The sequence below is a fragment of the Hoplias malabaricus genome, chromosome Y (genome assembly GCF_029633855.1).
Source record: "Hoplias malabaricus isolate fHopMal1 chromosome Y, fHopMal1.hap1, whole genome shotgun sequence".
Lineage (NCBI taxonomy): Eukaryota > Metazoa > Chordata > Actinopteri > Characiformes > Erythrinidae > Hoplias > Hoplias malabaricus.
Window position 1 is genome coordinate 83,891,789 of NC_089820.1, and position 24,620 is coordinate 83,916,408.

Sequence of the window (24,620 nt, forward strand, 5' to 3'; positions counted from 1 at the left end):
TAGCCTGCAGGAGAGGGCCAGCTGTACCAACAGGTCAGAGAAAAGACCACTCATCAATTGTACAGAAGAGCAACTGTTGTATCACACACACTAGGGGCGTGAAAAGCACTGAAATATATTCATGTAGCATCTTAGATTTGATCATAATCTTTCATTGTCTACATTCCACTGTTGTGTGAATAGCTCTTGTAGTCACCACAGATGTATTAATACATTCAGATCCGCATTGTATTATTTATTATTATTTTTTTTGCATGAAATTTGTTGGTGTTGTATTTTTAGAAATGTAACTCTGATTATGTTGGAAACTAATTGATTTTATTTAAAGAAATTACTGAATTAATCATGTTCTGAGTTGTTTCCTCAACAAACACAATCCAAAAGAATCGCTGCGAGGTTCAAATAAAAGCACTTTATAATGCAAAGGAGTCCTGTATTTCTGTGGTTTATGGACAACACATTTCCTGAATCTGAAACACTGGCTCTGTGTACGGTGTGAACAGGGCTCTGAAAGGGAATGTAATTATACGCTGTTAGGTTCTGAATCTGACGAATTGAGACTAATGTTTTATGTCTGTTGTAGTTTTGTTGGAGGGAAAAACAAGCCTACAGTCAAAGGCTTACGTCACTTTCACACATCTATTTGTGCATCGCACTGTCTCTTTCTCCTACATGTATGCCCCACCCCCTACCGCCACACACACACACACACACACGCACAGTGCCCTGGTGAAACTCATCATCTACATCTCTTAGCAATTAGCAGCTTGCCACTCATGCTCCCTGGATGCCTGATCTCCATCACTACAAGCAATGAAATCCACAGGAACCAGCCATCTGTAACCATGACAACAGCAAGCAGGACCTCACCGGTGCCTACTTTGTCCATGAAGTTTGAAGACAGGTATAAGCACTACAGTTTTTCCAAGAAAATGTTTATAATACTGACTATAACTAGAGATTAGGCTTTTATCAGTAGAAAAATATCACAATAAAAATCACAGCACTTTAAAGGCAACATCTACGATTGTGGAGAACTGCAGTTCTCTCTGGTTTGTTTACGTTCAGAAGCTCTGCTTCATTTAAGATGGAACAACATGCCTGAGGAGAAAAATGACTGATCTACTGGCATGTGTTTGCTATTGGAGTTTATCTTCAAACAGACGCCATGATGAGTGTTAAGAAATCTCCCATTCATATTTCAACCAGTAACTAGTCTCCTCATTTATAACGTCTGCCCAAACCCAGGAGCTTTCTGAAACATTCATTACTCTTAACAGTAGCCATCGAACGATTCATACACGAAGATCTGTCAGAGGCCTGAACATATGTGAATGTGATTCATGTTGGTGAAGAACTGAATTATGATTTTGTAGTGTGTCGTCACCTTGCGTGTGAGTCAGTCTGCTGGACAGCTAGAAGATACATGACAAACCACAGCTTCATCGCTTTCTGAGGGAAGGCCCTAATTACTAACCATGTTTAAAAACAGGGCAACAGAATACTTAGGTGTCTGTTGTTCATGTTCAAGTTCTATTTGTGAAAACTAGAAGCCAACATGGGCTCTAACAAAGTGTGTAATTTAACTAACCATTCGCTGACTTAACCATACAATGTAGTCAATTTTGCTAGATATGTAAAATAGTGGGCGTGGCAAAGAACTGTAGAGCTGTGATTGATTGACACAAAAACCCATGCAGACACAGGGAGAACACACCACACTCTTCACAGACAGTCACCCGGAGGAAACCCACGCAGACACAGGGAGAATACACCACACTCCTCACAGACAGTCACCCGGAGGAAACCCACGCAGACACAGAGAGAACACACCACACTCCTCACAGACAGTCACCCGGAGGAAACCCACGCAGACACAGAAAGAACACACCACACTCCTCACAGACAGTCACCCGAAGGAAACCCACGCAGACACAGGGAGAACACACCACACTCCTCACAGACAGTCACCCGGAGGAAACCCACGCAGACACAGAGAGAACACACCACACTCCTCACAGACAGTCACCCGGAGGAAACCCACACAGACACAGGGAGAACATATTTTTAATTATTATATAATTATTATATCATAAAATGTAAATAACTTTCTCTTATATCACATACATTTTTATTTAGAGGTTTCAGGTGGTTTCTGGGTATTTGGGGGAAATCAAGTAAAAAAAAAACAAACAAACAGTGTATCTTACCATCTTCATCAGTCCGGCACTCAAGAGGGGCACTCTCCGGGCCTGAGCCCTGGGCAGTGAGGGCAGACACTGAGACGTGGTAAGGCCTCCACTTGGCCAGGTTCTTAAGCCTTGTTTGACCCTCGCCAGCCTCCAATCGAACGGTCTTTTCTGGAAGTGCCTCTGTTCCGCTGTCTTCGTGGACAGGTCGGTAGCGTAACTCGTAGCCAGTCAGAACGCCATTCTGGCTCTCCTCTGGCGGCGGGCGCCAACTTACCAGGAGAGAAGAGGAGCTCCGACTCATGCACTGAACCTCTCTGGGGGCAGCAGAGGGCTCTGGGGCAAGCAGACAGAGACAGAGCGAGAGGGAGGGAGGGAACGGAAAAGAAGATCGGAAGCGAAGAGAAGATAGATGGAGGGGGCGGAGTGATACAAACAAAGAAAATGAAGAATAGTAAAAAAAAAAATATTCTCAATGAAACATATCAGATGGCAGGGATGAGATACCGGAGAAGATCTCGCGTCCCCAGCATAAGAAGCAAATCAATAAATCTAATTATGGATCACAAATTAAGTTTGACTCCAAACAGAAAATCAAGTTCAACAACAACAAAAAAGAACAAGATGAGAGAAGCAAACATGGAATGAATGGACGCTGTCAGTGTAGTGATGATGATGAAGATGGGGCCTACCTTTCCGGAGCTTATTTCTAGACTAGGCAGCTCCCAGTCCTGTTCATTTCTAGAGACCGCAACCGTCAGCGAGCCGATGATGAGAGAGGCATATTGAACGGGAATGGACAACCCAATTAAAAAGAAAGTGAGTGTGTAATGGATAGCTGTCACCTATCACCTCTCATTCTGCTGCAGCACAGAAAGGAGATTGACGGATGGATGGGCAGAAGGAAGTAAGGGCTGTTGGGCTGGAGGGAGAAAGAGATCGGGCGTCTAAGTCCAGATGGTGACAGTTTACGCTGAGAGAAACTAAGCCTAGCGGCGCAGCCTCGACCCACAACATGTCATTTCATTTAAAATCCATCAAGACGTACTGAAGAGGGTGGCACTCTGTTTTTTTCAGGGGGATTATTACGAGATCCTCCTCAGCATATGGCACCAATCAGCTCTAATTAACTTTCTTTCAGAGGCAGGTAATGAAGACGGCAAAATAGAGTCATTATTGTGGCTCTCGCCGTGGTTCAGAAGTGTCTGCAATTTTAGGGCAATTTGTATCTGAGGTGGAGGAGCTGGAGCGTGACAGTAACGTACAAAACGAATAAAGTGAAACCTGACCACTCGAAACGTTCGACGGCAAAAGAGGCTCGTCTCTTTCCCGTAGAAGGCCGTCCGCGGTATCATAATATAAACGCATTCCTCCAGATTCTAAAGCCACCGCACGCAGATTATTCCGCACCCATGGGCAGCCATTATCGGTGTTATAGTGCAGTAGCACTGTAATATGCATAAAAGAGATTTACGAGAACATGGCCATTTTGCAGCACACTCAATTCCACTGACTGATAACATCCAGAGTGAGGGCTCTGCTAGAAGGCGTTTGATCTGACGGAATAATGCACAAAGCAACACAAACTAATGGAAACCATAAACAGAACAGAAAATATAGATTTAATGACAGCCCAATGACTCGTGAGACGGATTGATGGAGTCATAAACGGTATGGTCAAATCAAATCTGACAAGAGACATAAAGAGATGACACTGACACTGATACATACCTGTCCTTCCTTCTAACACACATCTTAATCAGACTTTCTTACCAGAAGAAGCCTCTTTCACCAAAGCGTACGCTATTATTAGGCGTCCATGTTTTATTCAACAACAACGAAGGAGTTTGAAAATGCGAGAAGCGAGAAGAATATATTCGTCGCTGCATTCGTTACGAGTTCCATGAAGGAACTGTTCTGGTCTTGGGGACAACACTGTGTTCAAAAGTATATAATATTGACAATTATTACAATTGTCAACCAGTTTTTTAAATTACAGTGATACAATACACAAAATATGCTTTAAAAATCATTTAAATAATAAAAAATACAGCCTTTATTAAGCTTTATGTGAACGAATTCTTAAAAGAACCCTTTGAACGGTTCTTCAGTGGTGCTCCAAATAATCCGCTATGAGTCATTTGCTTACTGGCACCTTTATTTTAAGGTGTGAACTCTTCCAAACCCAAACGCTATCTCTCCTCAGCCTACCACCTCCACAGAAAAGTCATTAACTTCAACTCATACGGCCTTAAACTGGCCTCCGAAGCACACTCTGTATTTACACCAGGTCTCCAGCGTGCGCTTAACTCGGTTATTTAACGCCGGTGGGTTTCCTGTGTCTACACATCAATTCCACACTCTTCCCCCCCTATTAAAACATCAATGTTTTAAAAGAATCCTCCGCCGCCATGCCGAATAAAACGACAGTAATAGATGGCCTTAGTGTAAACGACAGCACGGTTAATTTGAATCTTTGGTCCCTGTGATTGAGCCTAATTGTGTGAAAGCTGCACGTCTGAACGCCGAGCCGACGGACCAAGAACAAGGGGTGAAAGAGTTATTAAAAATAATGGAATCCGCGCCAAGCCGTCCTAATAATCAATATAACTGATAACGCTCTTCCTATGAACCACCCAGGCTCAATTACACACGAGCGCCGCTACCGTGGTGCCACAGCTAGCATGCACAGCCATGTAACACAATAATTAAACGGCTGCAAAATAATTCAATTAGCTTTATCAGTGATGACATGTAAAATTAAATAATGACAATGTGTAATTGCTTTCAAAAACGGTTATCTCCGACTAGTGTCAAAAGAACTTACATGGGCTAATTGGGCTTAGCTGCGCTTGCTTTCTCCACAGGCTGGAGAGAGGGAGAGAGGGAGAGAGAGAGAGGAAAGGAAAGGAAGGTCCTGCTGGCACAGATACAGGTCAACACTCTCTGGGTAGCCGCCATGAGGCCAATGTCAATAGAAGCTGGCCTTCCGCGCTGACCTGAGAGCAGCTTTTGACAGTTCTTTAAAACGGTTAGTGCTAGCATATGGTGCTAACGGTAAAACAGTCCAAGATTAGCTCTGGGACCATGATGATTTATGGGCCTTCGAATGGATTCTGGGATACGTCTCTGAAAATTAAACTTGCACGCGAAAGGTCACAACACCCTGAACCCCCCGTGGATATTGTCAGTGGGCTAATGGATAATTAGAACCTCCTTAAATGGGAGGTAAGGGTCCTATTCTCTAGCAATGCCATTCGGATTTTAGAATCCTATTTTATGGCATATCTTTGGTAGGATCTTGATATATTCATCCCAAGCTCAGGGGACTCAGCTATTCTCATCAGGTTCGCTCGGTTCAGACATCATTTCTCAAATATTTGTCAGGCTAGAGTCAGGTTCAATAAACTTGTTTATAACACAAAGGCTGTGGACTGCCTCTTAGTCGATATTGGGAGCTCAGATACGCAAATGAAAGAAATTGAAATAGCTGGTTCTTACAAAGTTGGACTCTGGTGTCTGATTATTGGAGACATAGTGTTAGTTCTCCAGTATTGCTCTAGTAAATTACATTCATTCATTCATTGTCTGTAGCTGCTAATCTGCTCAGGGTCACGGTTAATAAACTACAGTACGTTATATTTCCACTTTTCTAATGAACGCAGTGGTAAGGGCATGTGATGTAATATTTGTGCTCTCTGCACAGGAAGCCAGTCTTAGCTGTGTGTATTAGTTTAATGTGCACTAAAGAAACAACGCCGCCTCGCACTCATATTAATTTTTACGTGTCATATAGTAGTTGAGAGCTGTTATTTCCCTTTTGGCAAAAGAGGAGAACAAATCATGTGTTGTGGAGCTTGGAGCTCAAGACTTATTATTTTGGAGAAGTCCTCCACTGAGGCTTAGCAGAAAGGTTGGATCACAACCAGGTTTTTGCTGTAGTCGCAGGCGCTGGCACAAAACATCAGCGGTGCAGATTCAATTCGACTGGCTTAAGGGTGTGATCAAGATCTGGCAGGAAACAAAGCCTGGTGCCGGAGAGCGGGGTTCACAGTGCGACTATGAAATGTGAATTCTCGAGGATGAAGCAGGAAGCTTTTTCTTGCCCTGCCACACTTTTCCACGACAACAGAGGAAGTACCGGTGCTCCTGTGCCCTACCGTGAATGAAACAGGGAGACAGACCACATCTGTGCAACAACAGCAGCAGCAACATCCCTTTTCCAGTCCCTTCACCATGATCTGAAGAAGTTTAGTAGGCGAGGGAGCCACTTTCTTTTCCCCTCTCTCGCCTTCTACCTCTGTTCTTATAACGTATAACCTCTACAACTCCTAAGGAATTAATAACCTTTAAGGAGAAACATCTCGAAACTAGACTTTTCCCATAACTGTTAATTTAAAGGTACACTAGGTATGATTTAGTGTTTTAGCTCCTGGGCGCCCCCTACAGAGGCAGAGTGTAATTCTCTATCAGCGTGGAGGGATGGTGGGAGACGGGGTGGTCTCCTACCCTAATCCTAAAGCTACACAGTGTGGTTTCTGCAGTGCTGAGCCCAGAGTAGCAACAACAAGGTCTCTATTCTCTTTCTTACAGGTCAGCAATGATTTGAAAGCTGTGATTTGAAAGTAAAATACAACGTAGGGTTCCTTTAAAGCATTCAATAACTCAAGAAAGAAGACAGCAGTGAACACAGAGTATTATCAGTCAAAGCAAAGCAATCACAAACGACAAAACATGCTTTTCTTAAAGCCAACGCATGCATACTAGTGCATTCTGGGAACTGTTTTTTATTAGGCCATGACAATGGAAAGAAGCAGCACATATGTCTTGATATTTTTGGCATCTTCACACGTTCTATTAGCACCTCACGTTGGTGGAGGTCTATAAGCTCATGAGGTTACTGAGCTTAATGACATGTGAAGGTGGTGCCCAACACCAGACTATAGGTGTTTGAGGCCTATAACCATCAGCATGTGAAGCTGAGTTGCACTTAAGTTGAAGCATACTTTTAGAATGCAAATACAGAAGGGTAATTCATTGCTGTTGACAATTCGGTTGCTGTTCTTTCCACTAATCGTGCCCATGTGTTTATAAACGTAGGGAAGGAGCTTACTGTGAGAGGTGTTATCACCATGCCAAGAGCCAAGACTTGTGCTCAGACCACAGGAGAGTGGAGCCCTTCACTGAAGTCCTCTAGAGGCCAGAAGTCTGGTTCTCACTTACCGTTAACCTGGGATTCTTATGTCGTTCTCAAACGGTGCTGACATTCAATAGCATTGCATTCAAGCCGTGACATATCTCTTCATAAGGGTGGTGTTTGCTGATATATATTTGGAACATGACAACATACATTTGATAAATAAACTGATCAAAAGGAATTGATTTCAAGCCGTTGTGTGAACAATATCTGACGCACTGTAGGATCTAGGGGTTATAAAGCGGGAGGAGCAGGGGAGGGAGGGGAGGGGGTAAAAATAAATATGAAGAAAATAGGGAGAAGATGAAAAGTAAACAACACAAATCCCATCCAGTCTGTTGGTGGCTTTTTATCTCTCTCTCTTTCTCTCTCTCTCTCTCTCTGTTTTTTTTTCGGTGCTGGACCAAATGTGAGGGAAAAAAACACACAAAGGCACCTCGCAAAGTTCATGACAGAAATGCACACATCAATGAATATGAGAATTTTAATTCAGAAGTTATTGAATAAAGAAACGCATGGAAAAATGGAGTTACGTGGAGATATAATTCGGTGTGGACGGAAAGATGGACGCTAGGCAGATGAATGTTTCAGAAAACAATGGAGGCCTAAAAGGAGGCCATTTTGTGGCATGTTTTAGTGAAAGTGTGAAAAGTGAGGCATGCGTTTTCTTCCCTTTCCACACACAATGATCGAGCAGGGACAGAGAAAGACTTAAGAAGGTTTCACAATCAATGAAAAAATCCATAGCAAAGTCCAGACGCTCCGTAGCGTCCCACCTCTCCACGTTCTTTCCTTCAAACTCATTTTAAAAAATCACAATAAGCGGATAAAATATTAGCAAGAAGCTTCGTTATGGATTAAGAGGGTCAAAGTCGTACTGACGTGCTCATTGGTCCCTGCTGAAATAGTGCAGGTGTGGTAGAGTTAACCAGTTCGAATCAGGAGCTGACAAGGAGAGGTGGGAGCATCATGTTCTGAGACCATTCCAGTGGATTAGCGTGGTACAATACAGAAGCATATTTTGAACATACTGGCTTGCAGAGTGCTCCGTGTGATCTCGTTGGTGAAGGCTCCGATACCCTTGCTGGAAATGGCCGCCAGAGACAAAATGTACTCCGTGTTTGGCTGCAGACCTTCCACAACATAAGACGACCTGGGCTCAAAACTCCTCTTTTCCTGTCGGAGAGACGGAACTGTTATTTTCACAGACAACCGGAAAGAGCCAGATTCTTATAAATATATCTCTGAATTTTAAATAACAATGAATTGGCATTAACATTGGTTTAAAGGTGGGTGTTCTTGACAAACTATGGCACCTGACGATGGCATTCAGACACAATTCAGCAGCTTGCTTTACGCATCCCACCAGCGCTGATGCTATTCTCCTACAGCAGCAGGGGTCTCACCTGAGTGCCATCTTTCGTTGATCTGTAGATGAGCTGATAGCTCTTGATGGCTTCTTTGGAGAGGGGAGGGTCCCAGAGCAGTTCAATGCTTGTATCTCTCACTACGCCTGTCCGGAACTTCCCCGGCTGTCCTGGCACTAAAGCAGAGTTTATAAACATGTAACATGTTACACGTTAAAACCTTTCAAAGCTAGGATCACATTATAACTTCCACTCACCACCAGGCATAACCTTCACATGCACAGGGTCAGAGAAGGGTCCGTCTCCGACAGAGGTGAAGGCCAGTACCCGTATGCTGTAGGTTTCGGACGGCACTAGGCTCTGAATAGTGGTGATCACGCTGTCCTGCACGTTATGGATCTGCCAGTTACTCACTGGCTTAGACGGGTCCATGCTGTAGTAGACGCGATACCCCTTTATCTGGCCGTTAGGCTCCTCTGGCTCCTCCCACCTCACGATCACTGTGTTCATGGAGATGATTTGGGCTTGAACGTTGCGAGGCGGGCTGGCTGGGGCCTGCTCCCCGGTCCTAGCTTCAACTTTGTTGCTGGGGGGGCCTTGTCCAATGGTGTTTAAAGCAGATACTCGTATTTCGTACTCGGTGTTGGGGTACAGGCCTCCGATGCTGTAGCGAGTGGTGGTGATGTCCTCCTTGGTTTCAAACTTGCTGTCTGGGGATTTGGCACGATACTGGATGATGTAACTGGTCACAGGGTCCGGGTTGCCCGAGTCCCAGGTGATGGTGACGCTGGTTGCGGTGGTCTCCGTGACGATGGGGGTCCCAGGAGCTCTGGGTAGTGCTGAAAACAACAGTTGGAAAACAAAGTATTAGTACATTATATATAAATATGTATAGAGTAAGAAAGTTACAGTATGGAGCTGATGGTGACAGATCACTTAAAGTAACACTAGGTAGGATCGGTTTTATTGCTCGTGGGCTCCCTCTACAGTTGCAGAGTGTAATTAACTTTTACAGCACTGTCCTGAAATCAAGAAGGAGGATTTGTGGTTTCCTACCCTCCTCCAAAAGTTACACAGTGCAGTTTCTACAGTGGTGAGCTCAGAGCAGCAATGACAGAGGCTCTGTTCTCTCTGTTACGGGTCAGTGAAGCGTCACGATGATGATTAACAATAAAAACTGACAGAAATGAAGGTTCTGCTTACATTTAACAATGACCTGAGCCACCGCATCTATTATACCCAGACTGCTCATGGCCACACAGGTGTAATTGGCCGATTCACGGACGCCGTTCAGCTCCAGAACATTGCGGCCCACCGGCATCTCGTCCTCAGGGGTCAGGTCTTCAGAATTCAGCATCCACTTCACATAAGGCATGGGGGAGCCCACTGCCACACAGGTGATGTTCACACTGCCTCCAGGCATGATCTCATGACTGGACGGCAGGATGGTGAACCGAGGCGGCACCCGACGAACTGTGGCACAGAGAAACAGGGGAAAAAAAAGAGACGGCGATAACAATAATGGCACATGAACGTGTGGGTTGCCTTTATATTAACTACTGTAGACAAAACTGAGGAGCTGGCCGTTAGAACCAGCAGATTCAGCACATATCATTACGTTTAAAAGGACATGTTGCTAAAAATAATGGAATGATACCAGACAGTGTGGAATATAGAGCTATAAAATAAACAAAAATATATATGAATTCAGATTAATAAAGGAAATGAAAGGTCAACCAGTTGGTTTAATAATCTGACACACACTACACTGGAGAGAGACACTGTGTGTTTAAGGTCACAGAAATCCTTTAAGTTTGCCATTCCAGGGAGCACCGCTGCTGTTAAAGAAGTGTACAAAGATAGCAAACGACTGCATCAAGGATCTGTTTCAGCGCTGGGCATAAAGCATGTTGTAATTATATTATTCCATATGTTTTGGCTTTAAATGCATTTCTTTTTGAATGAAAAAAGATATTCAGGTGATCTGTTTGTTTGTGAACTTTGTATTTTAACGATTGTCACATATCTTCTCTTTCAAGAGCTACATATGTCTTCTATTTAATTTAGATCTACCTATGATGACTTGATTTATTGTAGATTTATGAACCAAATCAGCCTCATTCATTCATTCATTGTCTAAAACCCTTATCCTGTTCAGGGTCGAGGTGGGTTCGGAGCCTACCCGGAATCATTATGTACAAGGCAGGAGCACACACAATCACACCTACGGACACTTTTGAGTCTCCAATCAACCTACCAACGTGTGTTTTTGGAGCGTGGGAGGAAACCAGAGCACCCGGAGGAAACCCACACAGACACAGGGAGAACACACTACACTCCTCACAGAGAGTCACCCGGAGAAAACCCATGCAGACACAGAGAGAACACACCACACTCCTCACAGACAGTCACCCGGAGGAAACCCACGCAGACACAGAGAGAACACACCACACTCCTCACAGACAGTCACCCGGAGGAAACCCACGCAGACACAGAGAGAACACACCACACTCCTCACAGACAGTCACCCGGAGGAAACCCACGCAGACACAGAGAGAACACACCACACTCCTCACAGACAGTCACCCGGAGGAAACCCACGCAGACACAGGGAGAACACACCACACTCCTCACAGACAGTCACCCGGAGGAAACCCACGCAGACACAGGGAGAACACACCACACTCCTCACAGACAGTCACCCGGAGGAAACCCACGCAGACACAGAGAGAACACACCACACGCCACACAGACAGTCACCCGGAGGAAACCCACGCAGACACAGGGAGAACACACCACACTCCTCACAGACAGTCACCCGGAGGAAACCCACGCAGACACAGAGAGAACACACCACACTCCTCACAGACAGTCACCCGGAGGAAACCCACGCAGACACAGAGAGAACACACCACACTCCTCACAGACAGTCACCCGGAGGAAACCCACGCAGACACAGGGAGAACACACCACACTCCTCACAGACAGTCACCCGGAGGAAACCCACGCAGACACAGGGAGAACACTGCACACTCCAAAATCAGCCTGATGTTATTTTTAATATATTTTTTTAAAGATTGTCTTATTATTTTGCTTCTAAAGGACACTAGGTAAGGTTTGAGTTTGGATAGTTTCATATAGATTTAGAATTAGAAAAGAAAACTAATTTTTCCATGTGTGCTAAACACAGATGTTAATTTTAAAGCTACAGACATCACCTGTATAATCTACTTCTATATTAATGACACTGGAAATATCTCCTTCTCCAGAGCGATTTACAATTACATTAATGTTAGAGAGTCTTGCCCAGGGACTCTTACTGGTGTAGTGCAGGGCTCTTGTCTGAGCTGGGATTCAAAACCTAGCGTGTTGTGTATACAGCAGCAATAATAGCCCTTATTTGATTGTAATAACACATTTCGATTTACAGAACATCTACGATGGAGAAGAGCGAAAAAGAAAAAGAGTGTAAAAGCTGCTGTAAGGAGGCAATATAAAAATTTGTGCAGAAACACCAGAGATTTCCTTCTCAGGGCCAATTTCTGCTTGGCTCAGGCAGCTGTTTAGAATAACACTGCACTAGCATTAGCGGCTGAGCCAGGAGGGAGCCCGAGACAGGAGAGAAACTATAATGATGCATATTTTCACGAGGCTTGCCATCTCGGTGAGCTTTAATTTCAGCGAGCAGCTGATTCGGAGGAAGGTTTTCTCCAACAGCCTGGAGCTCCCCGAGGCGTTCTCCGCACAATGACAAACTTAAATTGGATTTGTGTGCCTTTAGGGTCGAGATCAGACATGATTCCAATCAATAGGTGCAGTTATGGGCTCCACAGACACCACAGGTTTTAGGAGCGTCAGGGTTTTGGGGGCATTTCTCCTCTACAGAGCGCGTCGCACAGGGGCCTGAGGGAGAGTGACCATACACACATGTCTGCTGCATGCCTGGACTCACAGGAAAAGGTGGACAACAGAGAAGCAAAGGGGTAGGGCTCTGGGGAAGTTAACAGCAAAGCAAGAAACTTTGTGTTCGGACTCTGATTATAAGCATAGGTTTGTTAAAGGAATACATTCTCATTTGTGCAGTTTGCTTAGCTTCATTCTATAGAGATTGCAGCTGTAGCTCCACCCACAATAACAACATTATATACAGGGCTGGACAATCAATCAATATCAATATATATCGCAATATAAAGTGTTTCAATAACAATTACATGATTTTTAAACCCATTTTCAATATTTAAATACACATTATTTACAATGTGTGTCACTGACTGACAGTCGTTAAAGTTCACTGCCCTCAATTTTAAAGTTAGTTTAAAGATATTAACGTTGACAAAGCCGAGAGGTTAGTGTTTGACGGTGATGTCATGTTTCTTGTTTGTTCTGGGCACTTTTTCTGTGGCTCTTATGTTGTTTATATCGATATCGGTATTACATCATATCGACCGACATTTTGAAATATATTGTGATATAAATTTTGGTCGTATCGTCCAGCCCTAACTTTATTTATATACGATCAGAGAGTTCTAACTCATCTCCTTCACTCTACAAATAACATACAGTAGCCATAGCTTCACCTGCAACAACAACAACCTGCTGACTCACTGACTCCGCCTTTCTTATATACGCACAGAGAAATAAAATCACCTCTTTGTGACTATAACTAGCTCCACCAGCAAAATGAGCTGCTGATTCTCTGAATCCAGCTTCTAAATATACACCAGGTGTCTTCAAATCCGAACTTTTGTTCCAGGATTCGGACCTAGCCAGCGCATATCATAACAGGCGGCCATTTTAAAATCCTGGCCTGGAACACGGATCCAAGAAGACCTCTGATATACAGCATTGCCACCATTTTGTAGACGAGATTATACTCAAACTCAACCCTAACCCCAACCCCGCTTCACAACTCTCCATCACACAGACACACATTTTAAATCCAGAGTCCACAGGACTTTATTGTAAACATCCCATAACTATAGCGCCCACTATGGGAACTACTTCACTCTGTAGATACTTTAGCTACAGCCTCAACCACAGCAACAACAACCTACTGAATCTGTGTCTCCACCTCCTATACACACACTATCATGTGCCGTATAATGTGTATATTATTACTAAGGTATTTACACTTCATTTACAACATTTGTTTATGTTGAAAAATAGACCATTACTTGGTTAAAAGCAATAATAGCTATGGTTTTTGATACTAATTTTTGCCACTTCTTAGTTTCTGTTTGATTCCCCCCATAAAGACTAATCAAATGAGCTTTCTCAGGTAACAGGCTTATGTTATGCGTCAATACAGACCAAGGTCTAAGCTCTATTTGAAGGGCTGTGCACTCTATTAGGAATTAAAATCAGTAGAATACACATCTGCACTGTGCCATACGTGCTGTATATAGTGGAACAGTCTGTGTCATGTGAGTTATTCGCAATAGACTGAAACACACTGCAAGGTTTCCTCTCTCCTGCCGACTCTGGCATTCAAACGGAAAAATATGACTTTACTCCCTCCTGGCAGATCTAGTTCAGTCTGAGCGAATAAATAAATAAGCAAATAAATAAATAACAAGAGAACAAAAGGAGGAAGGAGAGGAAAAATCGAAAGTTATGCTAATCCACTCGGTTGATGTGAGTGCTGCCAAACCTGCGCAAGAGGGTTAGACATGGAACGGAAGGAAAAAGAGCAGGCAGAGGCGGAAGAGAGGGCGAGAGGCACAGAAGAAGTGAGAGGAGCAAGGAAAGAGGGAGGTGAAGAGATAGAGTGAAAGTGAGAGAGAGTGGGGACCACAGTGAACTAGAGAGAAAGAGACAAAGACGGAGAGAATAGTGAGTGAGAGTGTGAGACAATGTGTGTGGGGGGATAACAAGAGAGCAAGAGAGAATGAGGGTGGAGAGAGAGAGAGAGAGAGAGAGAGAGAGAGAGAGAGAGAGAGCTGGCTGTGACAGTGAAGGTGACGGAATAAGGGACGAGAGACAAAATGGAGAGAGAGCTAGAGAGAGAGAGGGAGAGAGAGAGAGAGAGAGAGAGAGAGAGGGCTGTGACAGTGAAGGAGAGAGAATAAGGGACGAGAGACAAAATGGAGAGAGAGAGAGAGAGAGAGAGAGAGAGAGAGAGAGAGGGCTGTGACAGTGAAGGAGAGAGAATAAGGGACGAGAGACAAAATGGAGAGAGAGAGAGAGGGGGGGGGGCAGTGACACTGAAGGAGAGGGAATAAGGGATGAGAGACAAAATGGAGAGAGAGAGAGAGAAAGAGAGAGAGAGAGAGAGAGAGAGAGAGAGAGAGAGAGAGAGAGAGAGAGGGAGAGGTGGCTGTGACAGTGAAGGAGAGGGAGTAAGACAAAATGGAGAGAGAGAAAGGGAGAGAGAGAGAGAGAGAGAGAGAGAGAGAGAGAGAGAGAGAGAGAGAGAGAGGTGGCTGTGACAGTGAAAGAGAGGGAATATGGGACAAGAGACAAAATGGAGAGAGAATAGAGAGAGAAAGAGAGAGAGATAGATAGAGAGAGAGAGAGAGAGAGAGAGAGAGAAAGAGAGAGAGAGAGAGAGAGAGAGAGAGAGAGAGAGAGAGAGGAAATATAGAATGCTGAGAACCACAGTTTTACGTGTTGAACACTGCTTAGAGGGTTTCAATGGAACTTCCAGGTAAACTGTCAGATTGAGCAGGAGCAGAGCACACAAAGGATCAGAGAACTGTATAAATCCCAACTCACAGGACAGGGGACAGGGGACAGAACGCACAGACAGAGAGACTGGTACAGATGATGGAGAAAAAGGGAGGGACTAGGCAACAAAGCCTGACTAAGAACCAAGAACTAGAGCATACATCTTAGCGAGCAGCCTTTAGCAAAACTGGATTTCACACTCCACCAGGCCTTTACTATGCACTAGAAATAAAGAGATAGCTCTGATAAACCTAATTTACAATACTTTTCTCTCATATTTAATACGCAATGATATATTTTACATCTGAACTATAAGCTTCTTTACTTGAACAGTGGAGCTATGAGGTTGACACTGTAGCATCACAATTTTAAAACAATAAATATCAAAATTTATTGTTTTCTTACGGATGTGAACCAGAAGAGTATATATATAAATATACTTAGAATGTTATACCAGTTTCAAAAAGGGCAGCAGATTTTTTTCTCTTACCCTTCCAGGCAACTATTGGAGAACCCGCATGATGTACCAGCTTTGTCCATAAGGGGCGGCAGATTTATTTTTCCTTTTATATTTCAGAAAAAAGGCCAAAAGAAATAAATAAATTAATAAATAACCTGCTGGACCTGGTCAAAACTGGTACAACATGCTAAGTATTAGCCATTTTATTATTTTATTTAACTTTACCGTCCTGGTGCTCCTCAGTGGTGAAAAAAAACTTTTTTTTTATGGCAAAAATTGTACAAATGATGCTAGAAATAATGTTTCTACTTCTTTTGGTATTTTATAGTGGCACAATTTTTTTTTGGAACTCAGGGATGCACTTTCAAATTATTTATTTATTTATTTATTTATTTATTTATTTATATATTTTACAATTCAGGGCCTCCATAGGTTAATGTAGCTAACCAGAAACGTGTAAGAAATCAAATCTTTTTTCATAAATCATTACATCTGCCTTAAAATGAAATTGAAAAGTAGCAATTTAAGTCTTTATTATACAAAAGGTCTGTTTACTTGCCGGACATTTCCATTCATACAAGAACAGACTCAACTGCTTAAACAAAATCTTCTGGATTTGGCTCATAACTTACTACATCACAGTGCTGGAGACCACATGACTAGATCTGTCACATGTTTATTTCTTCAGCTACAGTCAGTAGTTACAGTAACCTCAGAGCTCCAGTGCAACACTAAAGAAGCAAATATCAGACACTGACCGAAAATATCGTTTTTCACAAAGTTACCACTTTAATAGGGTCATCAATTTATGGCAGAACTGCCATATTCTCAAATACACTGCATGTTACCTCACTCTAAACAAACGCTACCACTCTACAACTCCATAGCAGAATGATACCAGTCAAACAATGCTGGACCTGCTGCAGCTGATGTTGGATGATTAGCTTTGCATCATAAGCCTCACTTGATCTCATCTTAAAAGTACTGGATAGAGCTCCATCACTCCAGAGAGCGCAGCACCATTGTTCCACAGTTTTGGATTGGTGTTGGCAATAGTTTTGGCTCATGTGCAACTGCTCCAGAGAGTCTCATTTTCTGAACTCCTGTGGAGGTTTTAATAGCTGTGTGTCAAACTGGTTGTTTTCTCGACAATGTTTGCACTTAATGTAGCTGAATTTGCTAATACAGGAGGTCCTCGGGTTACGTCAGTCCTGAGTTACGATGTTTCGTGGTTACGACACATCTCCCATTTACTGATAAAGCCTTGTTTCGACTTAAGAGATTTTGCGTCGTAAACGTCGTAACGTGAACTTCGTGTGTGGTGTGCGCGGCGCGGCGGAAGAATACACGGTTACGCGGCTCGGGACCGGGGAGGATAGGTGTTAGGAGGCAGATAAGTGCTTACAGTATGTTATTTACGTACAGTACGTAGGAACGGATCAACGTCGTAAGTCGAGGACCCCCTGTAGTACGAGGTTCCTACACATCTTTAGCCAGGTGCTTCTTTTCTTTTTTGTGGTATGAGGGTGTGTGTGGGTTTTGTTTTTTTTTTTGGTGGGGGGGTGTCATTTGGGGGGGAAAAGGCTGTGCTTCTTGGAAGAAGTTATCTGATTATATTTGCCTTCAATCCCAAAGCAACTAGATAAATGTCTTCACCAACACAAGCCAAGTCAGCTGAGTGTGTCCAAACATTTGACTGGTACAGTACACTGTAGATGTTCATTGATATTTGATAGATGCTGGAAAAGGATCTGAAGCAGCTTTTTTTTTCTCAGTAAATGGCAACTGCCAAGTGGTAATGCATTACAAGGTTTCATACACACTTTAGATTCAAGGGGGAACATTGCATTCAATGAAGCAGTTCAAGCCCAGGTTCTTGTTTCTTGGGATGTTAGGTACAGCTGGAGCCCAGCCAGGTATCTGAGCAAAAAGCGTGTACTCGATTTTGCAGCTCACAAGGATTCGCTGCTCAGGATCAAGCTTTTGAACACTAGCTTTAGCCATGGGGGAGGCTATAAGCCCATAAGACTAGTGTATAACACAACTCCATCAGCTTCAGGATAAACTGTTTAGCCCACTATCTCCAACCAGGTAATCAGGTCAGCGGTGCTTTTTGGAGATTGGGGAGATTTAAAGGAGATTTGGGTGGGGTTCGTATGGAGATTTAAATGCTATAGGTGGGTGTGTGTATTTCAGATGGTGCCCATGGGAAAATTCTTAGCCTGAACTGAATGATTATCAGCTGGAAAACAAATCTGACCAAGCAGGAAGCATTTTTCGGGGGTCATTTGAAACATTTTAGTCAACCACATCCCAGTATAAATATTCTTGGCTTGGAATACACCTACACAAACACTCACATTAATTATAAAAAGGTCATTTCACACCATGTCAAATTTCCATTTTAGCATTAGCCAGAGGATACCCAGAATTGGACAACAAAAGTATCACATCAAAACAAATGTAAGGCCTGGAACCCTGATTTGGGAAGGGGTTATTGTAATGATGATGACGTCATGCAACACTATAAATCATCACTCAAGCATATTTAGTCAGAACAGTAGCAGTACACACAAAGCAAGCAGCATTCATTGTATGCAGCATTCAACCAAGAAAAAAAACCCACAGAACATTCAAGAAGCAATAGAGCACGGGTCTGGATGTAGACTAACGGCATGATTATCATATGTTTATAGTGCGCTGATGCAAAAGAAAAATAAAACATCATATCATTTAGTATATCTAACACAAATAACTGGTTCTGAACTGATTACAGTAGATAGAAGCAGCTGGACCGGTCCGTCCACTGGAAATGACAAAAGAATCCAAATCCAGGCTTGTGATTATATATTGTTAAAGATTAATTTTAGAGCTGCAGCTCCAAATGACCTTGAGGTCTGAACAGCCATTTGAACTATACGGCTGAATAGGATTTAGCTTTGTAAGATAGGCGCATTAAACTGAATTAAACCAAATTAAATTGAATTCTCATTGTACGTTTGTTCTCGTAGAGATGGCTTTTGAAAAGCATGCTGAGTGCAAGGGCAGCTTATTGGCTTATAATTGTCCTCCCCCCCCCCACCCCCGTCTCATAAGAGCTGCAATCAAGCGCTAGCCTCTGAGCTAAAGGCAGGGTGAGGGCTAAAGGGCGGCCATTTTGCAGACAGCTGGGGGAGACAGCGGGTGGCCGTCTGCGCCAGGTCCCAGTGACACCACAAAGCTATGTGATCACTGCCCACGAAACAACATGTCCACTACAGCTGATCTGAGAAGAGTGGCTTTTAAAAATGGATGGTAAAGGCACGGCTCAGTGAAGAAATGTTTAGTGTCTGAATCTTGTATCTTTGTTTTGAAACCACAGTAATGGTGGCAGTGGTTTAGCTAACAGGTTTATTATAGCTAACAAGTATTTAAACACTACACAGCACTGTGATTAGCGTAGTGCTAACAGCACAAAGGCTAAATGCCTAACACATAGTGTTTTTCAGGTTTGTCCATACATTCATCTATAGTTCATAGTCTTTATTAAATGGTCGTTTAACTCAATGTTTACAGCAGCAGTGTGACAGTTTGATTTAAAGAAACGCTGTGTAGCATTTTTACACTGAAGTTGTTGTCGCTTCTCCGAGCTCAGCACTGCAGAAACTGTACTATTTAACTTTTGGAGGAGGGTGGGAAACCACCACCCCCCCCCTTGATTTCAGGAAAGTTAAAATATGTTATAGTTTATAAGCAAGGTCTATTTGAAATGATTAAGAAGCATTATGCTATGCTAATCACTTGTTAGCGGCCTGTATAACTTGTTAGCTGCATTAGCTCCAGTGTAAATGTAAAGAAGCATATTTCAGACACCAAACATATTTTAAATGAGTGAGATTTTTAGACGAAAATTTGAAATTCACTATGTGGCCAAGCCATGACTTAAGGCTGCAGGCGTATTATTTAGTAAGTACTACAAGTTACTGGGTGAGTATGAAGCTAATAGGTTAGGAGTTCTGAGAAGTGTGAGGCCACACACAGAGCCTGAGGCCCTTAAGGGGTTTAAAACGGACCTTTTGCGAAGGAGGATCTAATGAAGCGCTATTGTCGGACAGACGGCAGGGCGTCAGACACAGGGCCGTGTCTCAGACTCAATTAACGGCCTGGAGAGAACAGGACACCGTTCTCCCGCTCCACGGCACGTCACTCTCGATCGCTTCAACGTTTGATTCAGCTTTCACTGACAGTCTGAAAATGGGAGCAATTTAAGTGCTTTCAGCGTCAAGATGATTGAATGAAAATAAAAAGCTGTCTAATCACAAATGAACCCGTCTCTACAAAAACTAACAAAAAATAAATAAATAAAAAACCTCACAGAAACAGAAGACAAATCATGCCTGAGCATGCCCTTCAAAAAGTAAACCACCAGGCACACAGGACTGTACACACAAGGTGTGCGGAAACGAACCCTACTTTATTTGAGTGTGAACCAGAGCAACTCAAGCAACGATTAAAAACGAGGAACGATTAAAAGCTGATATGGTAATCACGGTTTAAGCCTGATCAGGGATTATAATGGTATTTTATCACTCTGTAATCCCTATTGATATCTTAATCCGTGCAGCACTCACAGTAATCCATTTTTGTGATGCACGCTGAAGGTGAGAAGTGCTCCAAGGGCCGGATGCTGGCGGCATCCTAACGTTTGTGAATTATTCCTCACACAGTGTCTATCTACTGTAACCTGTGCTTTAACACTCCTCATTACGGGAGTTGTAGGGCATTTCTTTGGCTTTTGGAGGATAGCCCCTTTACATTACAGTTGATTCAAATGATTTCTGACACATGGTCTTAGACTCTTATTATATAATTTAAATTAGTACTAGATTATGTAGCACTGAATTAATCACGGTGCGTAAGACTCCAATCAAGGATTCTGCTTTGTTTAAAGAAATATTCCATTTAAAATCCCTGAATAAAATGAATTAAAACCAACTGGAGGAATTTTAGCCGAAATATATCTATCAAGCTCATTTGTTGTTGTCGTTATTCTACGAGCAGGTCTGAAACCCTTATGCTATTAGCATCACATCACGTTAGCGCTAATTCAGTTCAGTTCATTCTAAACAGTAACAGGACGAATCAACTGAAATCCTCCAACAGAGTGATGGGAATCGTAACAGAGCACATATGAGTCTAGTCTGAAACAGGCTCAGTCCCTGTGTTAATTTATCATGACATAATACGGCTCTATGAATGACTTTCACGTTATTGTTATAGTTTATATGGGATTTCTCCTATATTAAGAAACGTATGTGAGCGCTGATTACGTCACATCAGTAACCTGAGTGTTAAAAGACAACTACTGGACAATACAGCCACAGATTCACACACAAAACTGCAAAGCCGAGCAACAGCGGAAGCAAAGGGAGAAGAGCTTCAGACACAAAAGAGGGAGCACTACGATAAAGATGGAGCAAAACAAAAAAACAAAACACACGTTCCTTTTTACGAAAGCAGACGAGGCAGGGCACAAGCAGTGAGAATAACAAGCAATTACACGATGGGGAAAGAGCAGAGCACAGAACACTCAAGGAGCCAATCAGAAAGCTTCGTTCTGTTCAGGCATGCAAGCATTCGCCACGTTCTCTCATCATGCATAAAAGTTCTCGATTTCCAATTGCTGGGTTTCCATGGCAACGCGTGCAGAGAGAGAAAGAAAGACAGAGTGGGATGGGGTAGGGGGGCTTCTTATAGGAGGAGGGGGTTGCAAACAAGAAAAATATCCCACAATGCAATGCAAAAAAAGTGACTAACATAAACCTGGACCAATGCTAACGTTAACTTTTCACTACATGTGATTTGACATTGACACGTCTGCACTGTCTGATACTTTGGTTCTATGCCATTTTTATGCCATTTTTTTTTGTCTGAATGTGAACTGAAAAAAGAGCCAAAAAAGAGAGAAAAGAACCAAAAACACACCAACCTTCTCGCAGCTCTGGGGGGTGTAAGGGGGGTTGATGCAGAACACAATGACATGAGGAGCCGAGAAGAAAACCAGGAAACACAGAAAGAGAGTAAAAAAGGCCACCGCAAACGACTTTTTCAAACCTGCCACATTCCCCCTCTGCCACAAACCCACTTCTTACCTTTTTTTAAAAAAGCATTTTATTATTATTTATACGTCATAATTATTCCCAACCAATAAACAGTCTGAATTTTAATTATTATTATTATTTTTTTTTGTGGCAGTAGCATTGAAAATATAGAAGCTCGTTGATTCCTTGCAAGGCCTTGCTCTACTCTGAGAGAAATTAAGTCCTTTTGTAAATTAACTAACAAACAAATAAACAAACAAACAAACAAATAATTAAGGAAATTAAAATAAACGGAAACATAAAAAGCAAACTGAAGACACCAGAAGTCACAAGGCAGAAAACTGATACTGTACTTGGCTTTGTTTCCTGTGACACATTTGTCTTTTACCAGGTAGCACTTACTAAGAAGTTACAGTCATGCGTTAACAGCCAAAGTGAAATTCAACACACGTGAGTAGTTCTCATTGGTTAGAAACAAAACAAACCAAAACATTCAACAAAACAAATAAAGAAAGGAAAAAAAGCTGAAAAAAGCACACAGAGACCTGCAAGTTAGTAAGAGTTAAAAAAGATTAGTGTCATGCAACACTTGGAAACATCAGATTTGACTTGTTTTGCTTTCGTTGATCACTGTGGTGCACTCCTACGAATATTCATCTGACACCAAATGCATATCGTGACCAACACAGTGATGTTAAGTTGGTTTCTGGACACGGATTAGGCTTAGTCTCCGGATTATTCTGGATTTTCAGGAGGGAATGACTGTGCTTAATCTGTGTCCGGAAATTTAATTAATCCAGGTTTTAAATGAATCTCATCTATGTGCTGTGTATAATTCACTGCTGTCCGGGTCTTCCTTTTCTTCACACATGGGCCATTTTTAGCTGTAAGCTAGTGCTTCATAAAGACTGATTAACAGCCTGCGAGGTATCACACCTGCTTTCACAGGTTCTAATCCTGAGTGACAGCCTGGTGCCGAGGGCCTATATACTCACCCGCCTCCAAGCCACATCCAGGCCTCTCTCTTTCCCACCCACTCACCTTGCTTTCCTCTCTCTATTAAATTAGCATAAGCGCTTTCCGCACCGCTAGGCCTCAAACGGTGCACCGTGTTTAGCCCAACAGCAAATAACGCTAATTGAGTTTATAGAAACAATTACACACAGGCAAAACCCCAATTCATTTCATATCAATTAGCTCCTTTTAATAGTTCTAAGCTTCAAATTGAGAATCGGAGGGAGTCTGCTGCAGGTGAAGGGGGGAACAGTTGTCGAGCTTTGCATTATTGATTTATTTATTTATTTATTTATTGCTCTTTCGACAAGCAAAGATCTGTGCCCTATGAGCCAGCGTCTTATTTCAGAGCAAATAAAAATATCAATTTCCTCTAATGGTGCAACCTTTAAAATGTGCATATTCCATTAAAAGATTACACCGCTGCTGTTGTTGTTCTTTTTCTTACCCAGAAAACCTTACTGCTGTTGACTGCATATAAGACTGCAGTGCAATACTTATTATCTCTAAAAAAAAAATCCTTCATTGGAAGAAAAAAAAAAAACACCACCACCACCCAGTTACATTACATAAAGTAATTATAGAAAGTGCTGCTGCAGCATTTATTGCAAGCAGACAAACAAAAAGAGCGGCTCTGTTGCTGAGGTCTGAATGAAACTGTATTACCTACGGAGTACCTACTGTATTCCGTACCTCTCACGTATAGATTGGCAGGGGATGAGTAGCGTACGCCTTGAGAATTCGACGCTACGCACTCGTATTTCCCCTGATCCGTCTCCTCACTCCGCTCAATCTGCAAGGCACCTGAGGAGAGAGAGAGAGAGAGAGAGAGAGAGAGAGAGAGAGAGAGAGAGAGAGAGAGAGAGAGAGAGAGATGCATTAAGGAATGAATACAGTAAGAGACAATCGTGTGAATAAGGAAGGGGTAAAAGGAGAGTTAAAGCGGGGAAAGACAAGGAAAAAGCAAAAAGGTTTGTGATTATAAGATGAAATGAGAGTAAGAGGAAAATACCTAAGACAAAATATGTGTGTGTGTGTGTGTGTGTGTGAGAGAGAGAGAGAGAGAGAGAGAGAAACAAAATGAATGTAATAGTTAAATTGTTGGTTTATCTAAGAACATAAACATTAGCTACTTATGAACATTATATTAATAACGTTTCCCTTCGTTTCTCTCAGCATTTTCCCTTGACTCTATTCTTCGCCTGAGGCAGAGGTTTTTATCTAAGGTGACCATACGTTCTCTTTTCACTGGACATGTCCTCTTTTTGAGACCTAAAAACTATGCACCCACTCAGGGTTTCTTCATCCGCAAAAACGTCCAGGACTTCGGTGCCTGCAGTTTTCCCCCCGTCACAAAACTTGGCCAAAGCCCTAAATCTTTCCTCAAAATATACACCATGATTGATGTTGTTGTTGTAGGTGAGCAAAAGGGCCGCGAGGGTTCAAGTGTCCTAGGGGTCGGAGAGATAAGTGCAGATAGAATTGGGACACACTTCACCTCGCACATCTTCTCATGTGTTTACATCACTACCACCAAAAGACAATTCACAGGTTTCCAGCCGAGCTTTGTTTGAAAAACCAAAATATGGTCGCCCTATTTGTTCAGTGCTTTAACACTTTTTTCATTTGTAAATACAGTGTAAAACA

At 42.7% G+C, this 24,620-nt stretch overlaps 1 protein-coding gene across 11 annotated transcripts in view; it reads right to left on the bottom strand.

Annotated features, from left to right (window-relative positions):
* Positions 1–24,620, bottom strand: part of LOC136677641 (receptor-type tyrosine-protein phosphatase S-like) — a 178,030-nt gene that overhangs the window by 58,990 nt on the left and 94,420 nt on the right. For 8 of the 11 annotated variants that reach the window (XR_010796386.1, XM_066655222.1, XM_066655223.1 and 5 more), the window contains 5 exons: positions 23,655–23,777; positions 9,957–10,226; positions 9,011–9,592; positions 8,793–8,929; positions 8,418–8,562 (listed from right to left, as the gene is read on the bottom strand). Coding sequence is in view for 10 of the 11 variants with exons in the window: in XM_066655222.1 (XP_066511319.1) it covers positions 8,418–8,562; positions 8,793–8,929; positions 9,011–9,592; positions 9,957–10,226; positions 23,655–23,777 (1,257 nt within the window). In the remaining variant the exon portion in view is untranslated. Of the gene's footprint in view, positions 1–2,210; positions 2,526–8,417; positions 8,563–8,792; positions 8,930–9,010; positions 9,593–9,956; positions 10,227–23,654; positions 23,778–24,620 lie in introns of all 11 variants that reach the window. The other 3 variants (XM_066655229.1, XM_066655225.1, XM_066655228.1) reach the window with 2 other exon arrangements.